The sequence below is a fragment of the Rhinatrema bivittatum genome, chromosome 3, assembly GCF_901001135.1.
Source record: "Rhinatrema bivittatum chromosome 3, aRhiBiv1.1, whole genome shotgun sequence".
Lineage (NCBI taxonomy): Eukaryota > Metazoa > Chordata > Amphibia > Gymnophiona > Rhinatrematidae > Rhinatrema > Rhinatrema bivittatum.
In genome coordinates, this window is record NC_042617.1 from 192,083,954 (window position 1) to 192,098,067 (window position 14,114).

At 42.2% G+C, this 14,114-nt stretch overlaps 1 protein-coding gene across 4 annotated transcripts in view; it reads right to left on the bottom strand.

Annotated features, from left to right (window-relative positions):
* STXBP5 (syntaxin binding protein 5) overlaps window positions 1-14,114 on the bottom strand; it is a 1,098,992-nt gene that overhangs the window by 353,604 nt on the left and 731,274 nt on the right. For all 4 annotated transcript variants that reach the window (XM_029594044.1, XM_029594043.1, XM_029594042.1 and 1 more), the window contains exons 15-16: window positions 13,283-13,503; window positions 6,181-6,359 (exon numbers count right to left, since the gene is read on the bottom strand). In XM_029594044.1, coding sequence (XP_029449904.1) covers window positions 6,181-6,359; window positions 13,283-13,503 — 400 coding nt within the window. The remainder of the gene's footprint in view (window positions 1-6,180; window positions 6,360-13,282; window positions 13,504-14,114) is intronic.

Sequence of the window (14,114 nt, forward strand, 5' to 3'; positions counted from 1 at the left end):
CTTTTATGAAAGCAAACTGATCTTGGTGTCTCCTATTTACACATTTTTGATTGCTAATTTGAAACAGTACACTATTTTGATAACCTTGGTGGAGGTTTGGGGGAGCGATCTTTATGAGGTTACAGATGAGAGATTGATGCCTTTATTTATCAGGCTATAGTAAACGTAGTCCTTCAGGAATTGCAGTTTCTCATTTTGAATAGGACCAATTTTGCCCTTAAATCAGATTCTTGACTGAAATATCAAGGGAAAGGTACGTTACTGCATTCTTGTTGGGAATGTGAGAAACTACAGAGGTTTAGCACAATGTAGTTCATGAGCTAGGAGCAATAACTGGTAGACTGTCCCATTTTCTGAGGGGTTTTGTTTATTGTATTCTATGTCAGAAAAGGTTTTGATTGGAAGGTTTAATAAATTGCTTATAGTCAAAGCTTTTCTCATTGCTAAACATTGTATTTTCTCTTATTGGCTAAAGAGTCCTTCCTGGATTTGCTGTTTTGGAGGAATCCCAGGACTGAGCTTTTGCAAATGGAATATTGCTCAGCAGTTAAGAAATCATCTAAAACATATGCTATTTACTGTCAAATGTGCCATCCATTAATTGAATTGCTGCTGGCAAACTTCTACACTCTTCTGCCTCTATGTTAAGATTTGCATATTATTCTTATTAAGTGGGGTCTGGTCTGCCATGCTTGAGAATATTGTTTCTTTCAAACAATGGCTCATAATACTCTCCTTGGGGCTATAAGTATTGTTTGTTTTAATTTTATTTATATTCCACCTTTCGGCATGTCAATGCAAATTACATTCAGGTACTGTAGGTATTTCCCTATCCCCAGAGGGCTCACAATAAACCAATAGATTAAAGGTACATTAGATTAGTTTTAACAGCCCTACTCCCTTAGAAATTTTAAATCACTCTATAAAAAAGGAAATAAAAATATTAAGATGCATTCAGTAGTCCAGCAACAAGAGGAGGGCTTATTCAGTCTTTTCCAAAGAGTGCCACATTTAGGAATTATCTACCAGCTAGTGAAGCTGGATGCCTGCACTTGGTACAAAGAGCTCCTAGCTCTTAAAGAACGAGTTTAATTTCTGGAGAGAGTGGCAGACCTAGAGGAGCTAGGGGAGACAGAAGTAAATAAATGAAACCTTCAGGGACATAGTAGAGCTGTCCCACCTCTACTCAGGCAGCTCTGTGCTGCCTTGAAGGAGAAAGGTCACCTGGAAGGAGAGCATCACCTTAGTATGCCAGGAGGCAATCCTTTAGCTATGGCTTGCCCTCACAATGTTATATATTCTTGCACCAAGGATATGTCTAAGGGCACATGCCCAGGAGGGAATGGTTAGGACAAGTATTGTAGGTGGTGATTCGATCATTAGGAATGTAGATAGTTGGAAGACTGGTGAATGTGAGTATCACTTGGTAACTTGTCTGCCTGGTGTAAAGGTGGCAGACCTCATGCTTCACATAGATAGGATTTTAGAAAGTGCTGGGGAGCAGCTGGCTGTGTTTGCACATGTGGGCAACAATGACAGGAAGGTGTAGGAGAGAGATTCTAGAAGTCAAATTTAGTATTTTAGGTAGAAAGTTGAAATCCAGAAGCTTCAGGGTAGCATTCTCAGAAATGCTCTCCGTTCCACATGCAGAACCCCAGAGGCAGGCAGAGGCCCAGAGTTTCAATGCATGGACAAAATGATGGTGTAAGGAAGAGGGCTTTAATTTTATTAAGAACTGGACAAATACACCCCCAAGACTGCTACACCCAAGGCACTGAGGTATCTCCATTCTGCCAACAATGCCATGTGGAGAGCTACTGTGCAGGGAACTGGACAGAACCCTGACAATTCAACAGCCCTCTCATGGCTATACAATATCGTAGCTTGTGCCAGTAGCAATTCTTTTTTTTATATTTGCTTGTGTGTATAAAACCTCTATGACAAATATATCAAAAAGGATCACTGTGCACGCATGGTGACCCACCAATCTGGCATCAGAGATGGACGCCTGCTATCAAGCCCAGTATAAAAACACCTTGCTCTTACCACTGTGCCCTGGCCTAAGGTCCAGCAGATGCATGAGGTATGGGCACCGCAAGTCCTTTTTTCTGACATGTCCTTCCAAGATTAAACCACAGAAACCAGCCCAGAACCACTGGCTCTCTGGCTGCCCGCATTGCTCCAAGTCCCCATGCACCTCAGCACTGCTCCTTGCCCTGGTAGAATCCCTCTCCCCAGTGCATCCGTATGACCAAAAGGCCTGTCCAGAACCCTTGCTCTGCCCAAGAGCCACCTTATGCATGCCACTGAGCCAAGACTGTACTGTGGATACGTCCCCCTATCCCAACGGGGTGACTGCACCTTTAAGAAAAGAGCCCTGGCTCTGACATGGCTGCTCTGGGATGCCTCACAGGAGACCAGCAGCCCCAGCAGACAAGGCCTGGAGCGATGTATCCTGCACTGGACCAAGCAGTCCTGTCTTGGCCATAGGAGAAATTGCCTATTCACCACTCTCCTCAATTTATATTGCTGTTGAGGCACCAAAGTGTTACCTACAATGGGGTTTAGAAGCTGAATCTTTGCAGGCTTCCTGAGCTGCATAAGCATCACAGCTTAGGTCAGGCACTGGCAAGGCCACCTGTTCCAGCAACAAGACCCCCCACTAGTGCTATAGACCCCATTTTCTGGTCAGGTGTTGTAATGGCCGTCCGAGAAAGAAAAGGGGAAGGGGAGGAAACCAACTGATCCCCAGCCCCAGGAACGGAACTCTGAACTGGGAGACTGGATGCCCGCTGCTGGAACTCACATCCTGCTTCTGCCCTTGTCTCACTAAATCCTCCTACGTTTCAACCCCGAATGCGCCACTTACACTGCTCAAATATGGTCTGTAGCACAGGACAGCAGCAAGGGAAAGCAGACTGCCCAAGGTAAAAACTGCAAAAAAAAAAAAAAAAAAAAGACTGGCAGATGGTCCGGCCTACACATATTATGGTTGCTGGTGTCCCCCCCCCCCCCCAGCCTCCACACCTATTTGGGCTGGCTCCTTAAATGCTCTAGCCCTAACAAAGATACAATGAAGATGTTGCATGGATAGGAAATCTAAAAGCCCCAGTTGCGAGAACCACATTTCACAAGAAGGCATATACACCCTAAGGCTATCTGATAAACATTCAGGGCCTTTTCTCTTAAATAGCTGAAATTTCATTGTTAGCACTGAATTCGATCCTGTCCAGGACTGGTAGCCAATGAAGTTTGCGCAACATCAGTGTTGCCCTCCCCTCTCCCTGCATGGCTTTCTCTGCATGACTCTTGCCATTGCATTCTGAAGCTGCTGTAAGCTGCGGATCAACTATACTGGAAAACCCATGAACAAAGCATTATAACAGACCAACTGGGAAACGACCAGGCAGACGACCACAGACTTAAAAGCTTCCACCTCCAAAATTGGCTACAATATTGCATAAGACTATTTGCAATATGCCTGCTAAATGTATTGTTCATCTTAAATGTGAAGACTAATATTATTCCCAAGTACGTTGGGCTACACTACTCCATTCACAACTGGGCGGTACTGGTAGCTTTAATGAGCCAAACACCCCTATTTTAAATCTCCTCAGGCTTTGCCTCAGACATGGTTTTTCGGGGGAGGCGTTTCAAGATGGCCACTGTTAGTGTTTCCTCCTGATGAGACTATTTTAAATAATTTCCTCTGTAAAAGGTTTCTCAGTCTTGAACTATGGGAAACTCAAAAGGGAAGGCTCGCGTCTTTGCTGGTTATACTGGTCCCATTGACAAGTCTGTTGTTCTCACCAAAGGGGAATCAGCCGGTGAAATGTCCTTGGGTGGTGTGACGTGCGCAAAAGTGGCATTGATCTTTCCTGACTATCGTCTCACCAGACAACCCGTCTCCCTCAGACCAGCCTCTGCCTGGTTCCATTGCAGAGGCTTCCCCTGGTGCCAATGCGGTTATGCAGCCAGAGGAGAGTATTTGTTCCAACATGGACTTTGCAGAGGTTGCATTCCAGCCTTGGGCCATGGGAGCTGGAAGAACAGGGAATGAAGTAATGGTGCAAGGGGCCACAGCCAGCATGGACCAAGATAATTCTGCACCTTTTTTTTTTTTTTTTACAAATGCCCCTTAAATGCCTGGAGGGCTTTACTCAGACTTATGGTCATTACTCTGGACTCTATCTTGGATTTTATTGCTGGTTTAGCCTCTCAAATGGGTCACAATATACTGTTTCTCAGCCATCCCTTTCTCAGCCATTACAAACTTCTCAAGCAGAGCTAGCAAAGATTTCTACTCAAGTTTTTCAGCCACAGATGTCTTCCTTGAAAGAAAATGTGGAGACTTATGAAAAGCCATAAAGCTCTTCAATTTAAAATGGAACTCTTAGAAAATGTGATTAGATCAAAAAATATCAGACCGATTAATTTTCCAAGACAAAAATCAGTGCCTCTAATACAAATGTTGGAGATATTTGTTGAAGTCATTAAAAATTCCTGAGAGTATTTAGCCGCCAATTGCTAAAGCTTTCTATCTACCTTCAGCTAAGAATAATTTTGTATCAGATCCTGCTTGGCAGTCTTCTTTTGATGTTCTAAATGTAACTGATTTGGCTGGAGAGACCTGACTTAGTAGAGACTTCAGTGTCAACCTTACTGGCTATGTTTGTGGACTCTGATAGAGATCTTGTGATGAAATTTTGATTCAGGAATAAAATTACTCCTTTTTTGAATTTGCGAGCTAACATTTTTAATGATGTAGCAAAAACAACCCAGGCTAGAAGAAAGATTTTTGCTCCTGAGGCCTACTGTTTTACAACTTGGTGTATTATTTTGGTTAAATTTTCCATGAAATGTGTGGCTAAGTTACAGGGAGTCAAATAAAAATTTTTTGACACCCAACAACTGACCAACTTTATAGTGCAAAGGCAGGCTTCTGTTTCCTTGCCAATATCTTCTTCCCCTTTGTAGTCTCCTCCTTAAATTCGGCTTAAGATGTTTATTTGCTGACTAATGCTAACTTTGGCCATTTTTTACCTTAAATTTTTCTCCACTTATTTTAGTATTCCCCCTTTATTGTGGGCTAAAGAAGTTAGCTTTCTTCCATTATGCACACTAGTTTATTCTTTTCTTTTTTGGACTTAATGTCTTTCTTATTTCTGTACAATTATTCTTGGAACTATTGTAAAAGCAATAAACAAAAAAATATCCTCAGTTTTTAACTATTTTAATTTCAATTTACTATAAACTAACCAATCTGACACTTCCCACAGACATTGGTTCAGTCACTCAATTTATCTGGACAATATCAGATTTTCACAGAGCAAAACATCTTTCAAAATGCCATTGTGCCACTTAGACCTCTAGTTTTATGGTAATTTTTTTTTAAAGCTTTTTGAAACAAATATAATCAATCAATTTATCTCTGTCAATGAAGATACTTTCTGAAGCTAAGAAAAAAAACCCTAAGGTTTTCTTTTACATCTTTTACTCCCTTTTTTCAATTTTAATTAACTTTTCTTTTAAATTCCAGGACCTTTGCTTGAGTCATCTTGTCATACTGTATCTTACCCAAGCCTGAGCCCTTTATGTTAGAATGAGGAAATGCTGTGTGTGAGACCATCTATTGAGGCCTCCAATGCCCCTGCCTCTGCTTTTACTTATATAGCCAAATGTTTTGTCTAGATATATACATTCTTTCCCCATTGGCTTCCTTTAGTTCCATATATATATCAATTTTTTTTTAAATATACATACAAATGATACAAACTTAAAATATGTCTACTCATAAAAAATGCAGAACAGGAAGCCCTAATTACAAAATGCAAATTGTGTTAACTACAAATTTACAGCTTAAGATCATGAGGGCCAGATGTTCTGAGATTAAAGACCAGATGCTTAACTAATCTTTTCTTATCTTCACATAATTATGTAAAACAATTTAAACATTTTAAGCACTAACTGAAAACCCCTGCAAAGCATGGAGCTAGACCATTTTTCCTGTCAGACCACAAACATGCAAACTGTAGAATAGCATACTTTTGGTTTCCTCTATAAATTTTTATGGGAGGCACTGGCAGAAGACAAGCATGTACACACTGTATATTTCATCCTATGAACTGGTATCTTAACACACAGCAGCAATAAAGCACTCTGTGAAATGTGTGCACTTACTTTAAACATGGTACATTGTCACGAAGTCCATCAGAAGAGCTGCTGCTAGTAGATGGATGAGACTGAGGAATCATAGGTTGAGAATTAGAACCTCCACTGGGAGTTGTTAATGTTGGCACTTGGTCAATATCTGGAGATTCTAGATCACTTATTTCATACAATAACCGTACTTCAAGCATCTACAGGGAGAACAGCAGCATACATTTATTTGACAGCACAGCATCACATGAAGGTCAAGTTGAAAAGGAAAAACAAACCATGAAAAAATTTGCAAATAAATAATTAAAGATCTATTATACAAAATAGGAGACAATGGCAATAGTTCTAAATAGTAGAACTATACAATGTGGTACCCTCCTAAACCCCAGCACTTAACCTATTACTTTGCAATTTAGAAAGTATGGGCCCGATATTCAGTGTTATCCGGCTAGCTTACATGGGATATTCAGCAATATAGCTATGCTGCTGAATATCCCCACATTCAGTGCTACTTAACTAGATAAGTTATATCCGGATATGTTAGACCTGTTTTATGGTATGTCTCATTTATCCAATTAACTTAAACAAATAAAAGCGAATATCGCTACTTATCTGATTAAGTTAACCAGATAAGTAGCACCACCCCAATTCGCCCACTGATTATCCAGCTATCAATTTAGCCAGATAAGCAGTGGTTGCTGCGTATAGCTGGATATTCAGCAGCTGACACTTCTAACTTTGTTTTTTCTTTTAAAGTGCTACTTAACTAGATATCTTTTGAAAATATCCAGTTAAGTAGGAAGTTATGCATCCACACAAGGCTGAATAACTAAAATAACCTAACTGGTTATATACAAACATATCTGGTTAGGTTTTTTAAGTTATCTTGCTACATGTAGCTGAATAACTTTAGGCAAGTATATTCAGCACGTTAACCGGCAAAGTTTAGCCAGATAATTTGGGAACTAACTTGCTCACTGAATGCTGGTCTCCATTTTTCACGTATGGATTTTAATATTACAAGTTCCTTTCCTTTCAAAAGGTCCTATAGTTAATATGCTTTTGTCACAGTCCAATTTATTTAAGAGTTAATTTTTTTACCAATGGCTTATACCACAGTGGCGTTTAAACAGAACATTTCTATTTACTTCTTGCTTTTTCCCCAAACTCTTTGAAATGTCTTAAAAGTAGTTAAGGCTGTGTTGCTGAATATACATTGTAACTTTGCCGGATTATTTCTATGAATATTGGGGCCCCATCTGATTCACTTATTTTTGTAAATGTGAGAAAGGAAGATAACTGGTAACATATTGAGAATGGAATTAACATGGCACAAGAGACATCTTATTTGCTTCCAACCTTTCCCACTTTGGGGCCGATGTAATAAATTTGCGTCCAACTGACCCTCGCAGGCTTTCTGCTTTGGATATAATTAAAGTTTTTACTGTGAGCTTTTGCCCCTATGGCCAACTTCTTTGCAAATTCTCTCTTAGCCTGTCTTATCAATGTCTTATATTTAACTTGCCAGCGCTTATGCTTTATCCTATTTTCTTCTGTTGGATCCTTCTTCCAATGAATGAAGATCTTTTGGCTAAAATAGCCTCTTTCACCTCAACTTTTAACTATTATGTCGGTAATCGTTTTGCCTTCTTTCCACCTTTCTTAATGTGTGGAATACATCTGGACTGTGCTTCTAAGATTTTTTTTTTTAAACAATGTCCACCCCTCTTGAACACTTTTTACCTTTGCAGCTACTCCTGTCAGTTTTTTTTCCTAACAATTTTTCTCATTTTATCAAAGTTTCCCTTTTGAAAGTTTAGCGCTAGAGCCGTAGATTTATTTACTGTCCCCCTTCCTGTCATTAATTTAAATTTGATTATTTATTTATTTAAAATTTTATTTAAAATTTTTATATACCGACATTCATCAATGATATCACATCGGTTCACAGCGTAACATGAAACTAGTGCCTGTGGCGGCGCTTTACATCGAACATGTTTAACATAATACAATTGAAACATATTGAAACATTATAACTAGGGAGTAAAGGAAAGGTAGGGGAAATAAAGATTTAAACTAAAATTAAAATAACATATTTACAAAAGGGTAAAAGAGGAAACAAGGAGGGGGGGAAGTGACAGAAGAAAAAAGTTAGGTTAATAAATTATTGTAGGTAAAGTTTTGCAGATATATACAATATGTACAATTATAGGGAATAACATAATTTTAACAATTGTGCAGGGAGGGGGAGAAGGAGAGGAGGAGGGGGGGGAGGAGAGATAGGAGGGGGGGTAGGGTAACACAGAAGGGAGGGAGGGGAGGTTGGGTTTATGCTTTAGTGAAAAGCCAGGACGAGAGGGGAGACTCACTTTGATTATATGATCACTATTGCCAAGCAGCCCCACCACAGTTACCTCTCTCACCAAATCCTATGCTACACTAAGAATTAGATCTAAAATTGCTCCCTCTCGTCGGTTCCAGGAAAAATTGCTCCATAAAACTGTTATTTTATTCCATTCAGGAACTTTCTCTCTCTAGCATGTCCTGAAGTTACGTTTACCCAGTCAATATTGGGGTAATTGAAATCTCCCATTATTACTGCACTACCCAATTTGGTTAGCTTTCCCTAATTTCTCTTATTTCGCTGCCTGTCTCACCATCTTGGCCAGATGGACGATAGTATACTATTACTGTACTTTTCCCCAACACACAAGGGATTTCTGTTGGATTCTATGCCATTCTGGATATAAAGCACCACCCCACCTCCCAGATGCTCCTCTCTGTCATTGCGATATAATTGTCTCTGAGATGCCAATTAAGTCTATGTCATCATTCACTGCTATAGATTCTAATTCTCCCATCTTACTAGTTAGACTTCTGGCATTAGCATACAAACATTTCAAAGTGTGTTTTTCGTTTGTATTTTCATTCTGCTTTCTAATTGATAGGGATAAATTGGAATCTTTTAGCTCAGGTGAGGTTTTAATTACAGGCACTTGGATTACTTTTCTTATTAATGGAACTCACTGTTGGAACTCTAATGCATCATTTGTATCCTTTGAAGATTCCTCCCTCTGATCCATGCGCTGCTGAGTGACTGTCGGCTTTCCCATTTGTTCTAGTTTAAAAGCTGCGCTCTCTCCTTTTTAAAGATTAGCACCAGCAGCTTGATTCCACCTTGGTTAAGGTGGAGCCCATCCCTTCGGAAAAGACTCCCCCTTCCCCAAAAGGTTCTCCAGTTCCTTACAAAACTGAATCCCTCTTCCTTGCACCATCGTTTCATCCATGCATTGAGATTCCAGAGCTCTGCCTGCCTCTGGGGACCCGCATGTGGGTCATGTACAGCTGGTAGGAAGCGAAGCAGGTGATCAACATTGTGCTCTGGAACACTTTCCTACCCAAGGCGTCCAATGCTGTGCTCCCAACCCAGACGCGCACAAGCGTGGGTGCGGGAATGCTTGGCCTTCTTGAGGGCTGACTCCCACCACGACTGACTGATGTGGGAGCTGACGCCTCTCAAAACCCAAGGCCTGCTGTACCTTGGGTTTTGAGAGGTGTCAGCATCTGTTACCAGAGAAACAGACATGGGGTGCTCCCAGATCCAAAGGAGTAACTCCTTAAAAATATCATGGATGGGAACAGCCACTACACCTCCTTCAGGGCATCGACAAACTGGAGGACCTCCAGCATCTCATGTTGGGCATCTTCCTCCATTAGGTGCTGGAAGGGAATGGCTTCTGCCATGGCCCGGACAAAGCCTGCAAAGGTCAGGTCTTCCGGCAGAGACCAGCACCTCTCCTCTGGAGGGGATGGGTCTGAGGGGAGATCATCTGAGCCTTCAGAGGAATCATTTCCCCACAGGTCATAAGGGGCATCCTCCTCACTAAAGTCCCTTAGGGACCCCCATGGCAGGCCCTTGCCCAGACCCCTGAGCACAGAAGGCAAGGCACTGTCGGCACCAGGGAAACCGAGGCCCCCAAGGGACTGGGAACCAGACCAGGAAACATTGGGCGCAGCAGCAAGGACCCTGATGATGCGCCGCAGACCAAGATGGCTTATCCTTCTCAGAGGAACCAATGATGGGAATCTCTCTGGAGAGAGGCAGCACCGGGGGACATTATGGTATCAGTGGACCCCCGGGCACTGGCAGTTGCTGTGTTGGGAAAGCACCGAGAAGGACATCAAGGTACGCCAACTGCGGCACCAGCATCGCACGTGCTTGCTCCGGCACCAGTGGAAGCAGCTGTGGAGCCAGCGGTTCGATGCCCTGTATGGCTCGGATCACCGCCAGCTACACTCTACAGTCTAGCTCTTCCTGAAAATCCACCGAAGAGAGAACGGATGGAGGAGGAGGACGAGGGAGTCACCGGACCTCCTTCAGAGCCCTGAGTGAGAGTGGTGCCCGGCACTGGAATATTGGGGAATGCCTAGGACTCCTGGGTTCAATGGGGGTTGATGCCTCTGCTCTGCAGGGTCACTTTGGGGGCATCATGGCAGCTGCCATGCCAACCCAAGCCTGGCGCCGTGGGATGACAGTGACTGGTGATGATGCTTCCAAGATTTCCCTCAGTGCTTGGCCCAGTCTTTCCCTGGAGAGAGGAAGATGGTAACGATCAATGACATCCGAGGAGGTTGGACGACAACGACCAGCCCTATCACCTAGCACCCTCCTTTCTGGGAGGGTCCCCAGTGGGGGAGTGGATAGGGGAGTGGATAGTGAACGGTTCTGTTGCCCCATGGGCTTCCCCGCAGCCCTTGGGCCATTGACACCTCCAATGCTGGAGTCGCTGGATCGGACATTTCTGGACCCTGAAAGCTTTCTCCATCTTGTCCAGACAGGCCACCAGCCTTTGGGGGTCATCTGATCGCCAAAGATGACACCCTCTAATGTCATGCGATACCCCCAGGCAGAGGATACAGACCTTGTGTGGACGTGATAGACCACAGTCTGCGGACACTGGAGGCATTGGCGAAAACCAGACGCCATAAAAGAGCCAGTGCAGTGGTCAATGACCTGCAGCCACCGAGTGTCACTTGCCAGGAATCGACCTGCGAGGAACGAAGAAAAACGTTACTGCGCTGCCCTTACCAAGGCACCGACCGGGAGAAAGAGGGTCCATGGAGCAGGAAGTCAACAATCGACCTCGAATGAAAAAACCACGATGAAAAAATGATAAAAAGAGCAGAGCTCCACAAGCGCGAAACGAAAGCTCCACGGAAAAATTGAGACTGAAGAGGGACCCTGAGTGGATAATGGCATACTGGGTTCCATCTGATGATGTCTCCCATTTGTGAGGACTACCATCCTGCTTGTCCTAGGAGAATGGGCAGATCAGGAAGGAGTTGAGTTGACCAGATAAGGTAATCGGTTAACTTGATATTCAAAGTTAACTCGTTGAATTATCTGGCAAACTCTGGTTTGGCCATCGGCTGTCGTAAAGGTAGCCAGTTTAAACTTCATCTGGCTAATTTTTAAGATAACTAGATATATTCAGCAGCGCAGCAGCTGATTATGGACCTCTGGAAGCCTAAATTTAGGAGCTCAGTCCTGATCAATTATTAAAAAGGCCAATTTATGAGCCTAATTTTGCTATACCCTTTGAAAATCAGCTCCCATATTTCACTGGCATAGTTCACATACTTGAGAGAACACAGGTAAACTTTGCTCTAAATCTTAGCTTAATGCAATGCTCTGATGACAAATGCCATTAGAATGAATTGCAAAGCACAGGGATGAGTCTTTTAGAAACACACTTCTCTTCATGTAACACATTTGCACTATCTAATGTCAGTTCAGGAAAATAAATATCCCCGAACATCTAGAGGGCAGTTTCTGGTGAGCTCTTTGAAAATTGCCCACCCTCTAGGTGGTTAAAATATTACGTTGTTCAGCACCATGCATAATTTTATCTGCAGAATTGGAAGTTTTCCTGCAGGGGTGATTAGGTTTCGGGGAGGGCAAAATGCAAATAGCTTTGCATTTCCAAAACTGGCAGGCCAATATAGTAAAGCATGCTCAGCTGAGCGCAGTGTTTAACACACGTCCACAACCCCTTATACTATAAGGGGTTTTAGCACGCCCAAAACGTGCTTCCAACCCCCCCCCCTCCCACGAACACTAATAGAGCTCACTCACAAGCAAATACATGTTGATTATGCTATTAGCTATTCTCCCCCAAATACAAAAGAAATGTGCGCCCAATCCACACATTTTGTATGCTCAGAAATTAACGTCAGCCCACAGAGCAGGCATTAATTTCTGAGCAGCCCAAAAAAAATGTTGCAGAAAAATGTACGACTTAATATTTTTGGCGATATTAAGGCGGGAGAACCAAAGATTAAAAATAATTTAAAAAAAAGGTTTAAAAAGTGCCTGCGGTCAGGTGAGGAAAAGGGAAGCTCGATTAACGAGGTCTATCTTACTAATCCGGGCTATGCACAGGTTAGGAAAACGGAAGCTCGTAAAATTGACAATGCATTTTCCTAACTCTCTGACAGCCACCTCCTCCTCGGTGCCCGCTGCCATGGACTGGTACCAGGGCCGCAATTGTCCCTAGCACCTTCTTTAGCGTGACCCTCTCATTAAATACGGTTATCGTGTGCCCAGGAGAGGTGGCTGGGCGTGTGTTAGGAAAGCGGGCGCTCAACACTGAGTGCTTGTTTTCCGCACAAGTTTACTGTATTGGCCTGTATGTGCATTGTTTGGCCAGAAAAAGCATCTGTAGAGAAAGCAGGCAGAGATATCTGCAGGCACATTTTTCTGGGGATAATAATCGAAGCAAAACTGCTTGCTTAATTTCCCTTTATTGGTACAAACCCTCCAGGTAAAAACTACCCCCAGAGTTTGCACCAATGCAGACAGTTTGATTATTGCTCCCACAACAGTGATTTTTAACCATTAAATTACAAATGAACAAACTGGAGGTCACAAAGGAAATCATGCATCAGAAACTTCATTTTCACAAAATATTGTTTAAGCCATTTTAAGAAGTAGAAGGAAGATAATCAACTGATGATTGTGCAAGGGGAACAGAAAATGAAACTGAAAGGCAGTTCTCAATTAGCAGCATTAAAGGCTACATCTTCCAAGACCAAAAACCAAAACACAGTGAAATAGCATTACCGAAACAATTTCTGTTGTCATTTCCTGTTTGCTGAATTTGTAGATAATAACATGTGCAGAGACTCCTGCTACACACAGCATCCTACTTTCTGGGCACCAGGAAATCATCTGAATGGCGTATGGGTCTTCATCTACAATATCTGTGCTCTGTTTGTCGTCTTTATTTCTATATTTTTCAAACACTTTTGCCGTTTTGAGCTTGTACAGTACTTGCAGTGTTACTATTAACAAAAATGCAAAACAAAATTAGTTTTCAAAAAAAAAAAAAGATCAGCTAATTTCTGTAAAGCAATCAACAAATATATTTTTTAAATAAGCATTGAAAACTATTCACAGTAAAACAAACAAAACAAAACACCCTAATGAAGCTAAATAACCTTTACTAAGTTTGAGCCAAGAGGAGAAAACAAAAATAGTATCCAAATAAATATAGTATCCCCAGAAGGCATTTCCATACATATGAAAACCTACTGTAGTTCATGGACCTTAAAGCACAGCTGAGAATAAATTGATTTTTCTTTGTAATTAATGAAGTGGAGTTAGCTTGTCTAGCTCCACGCTGGTAACGGAAGTAAAGTGAGCGGGAAGGGTTAAAAGATGAGAGGAAGAGGTCGAGGAAGGGATAAAAGGGGGAAGGGTGAGGTTAGCCAATAGAAGATGAGTATTTTAAATGGAGAGTCAGGGATTGGTGGAAGGGGGAGGATATATAGGGAAAACGGTTTCGCGCCTCAGTCTGAGAGGAACGGCTGAGGCAGCGGGCAGAGGCTTTTCTTGCTAGGGAGCAGCATTGAGGCAAAATTGTAGTAGGTAATCTTCTTAAAAAAAAATAATA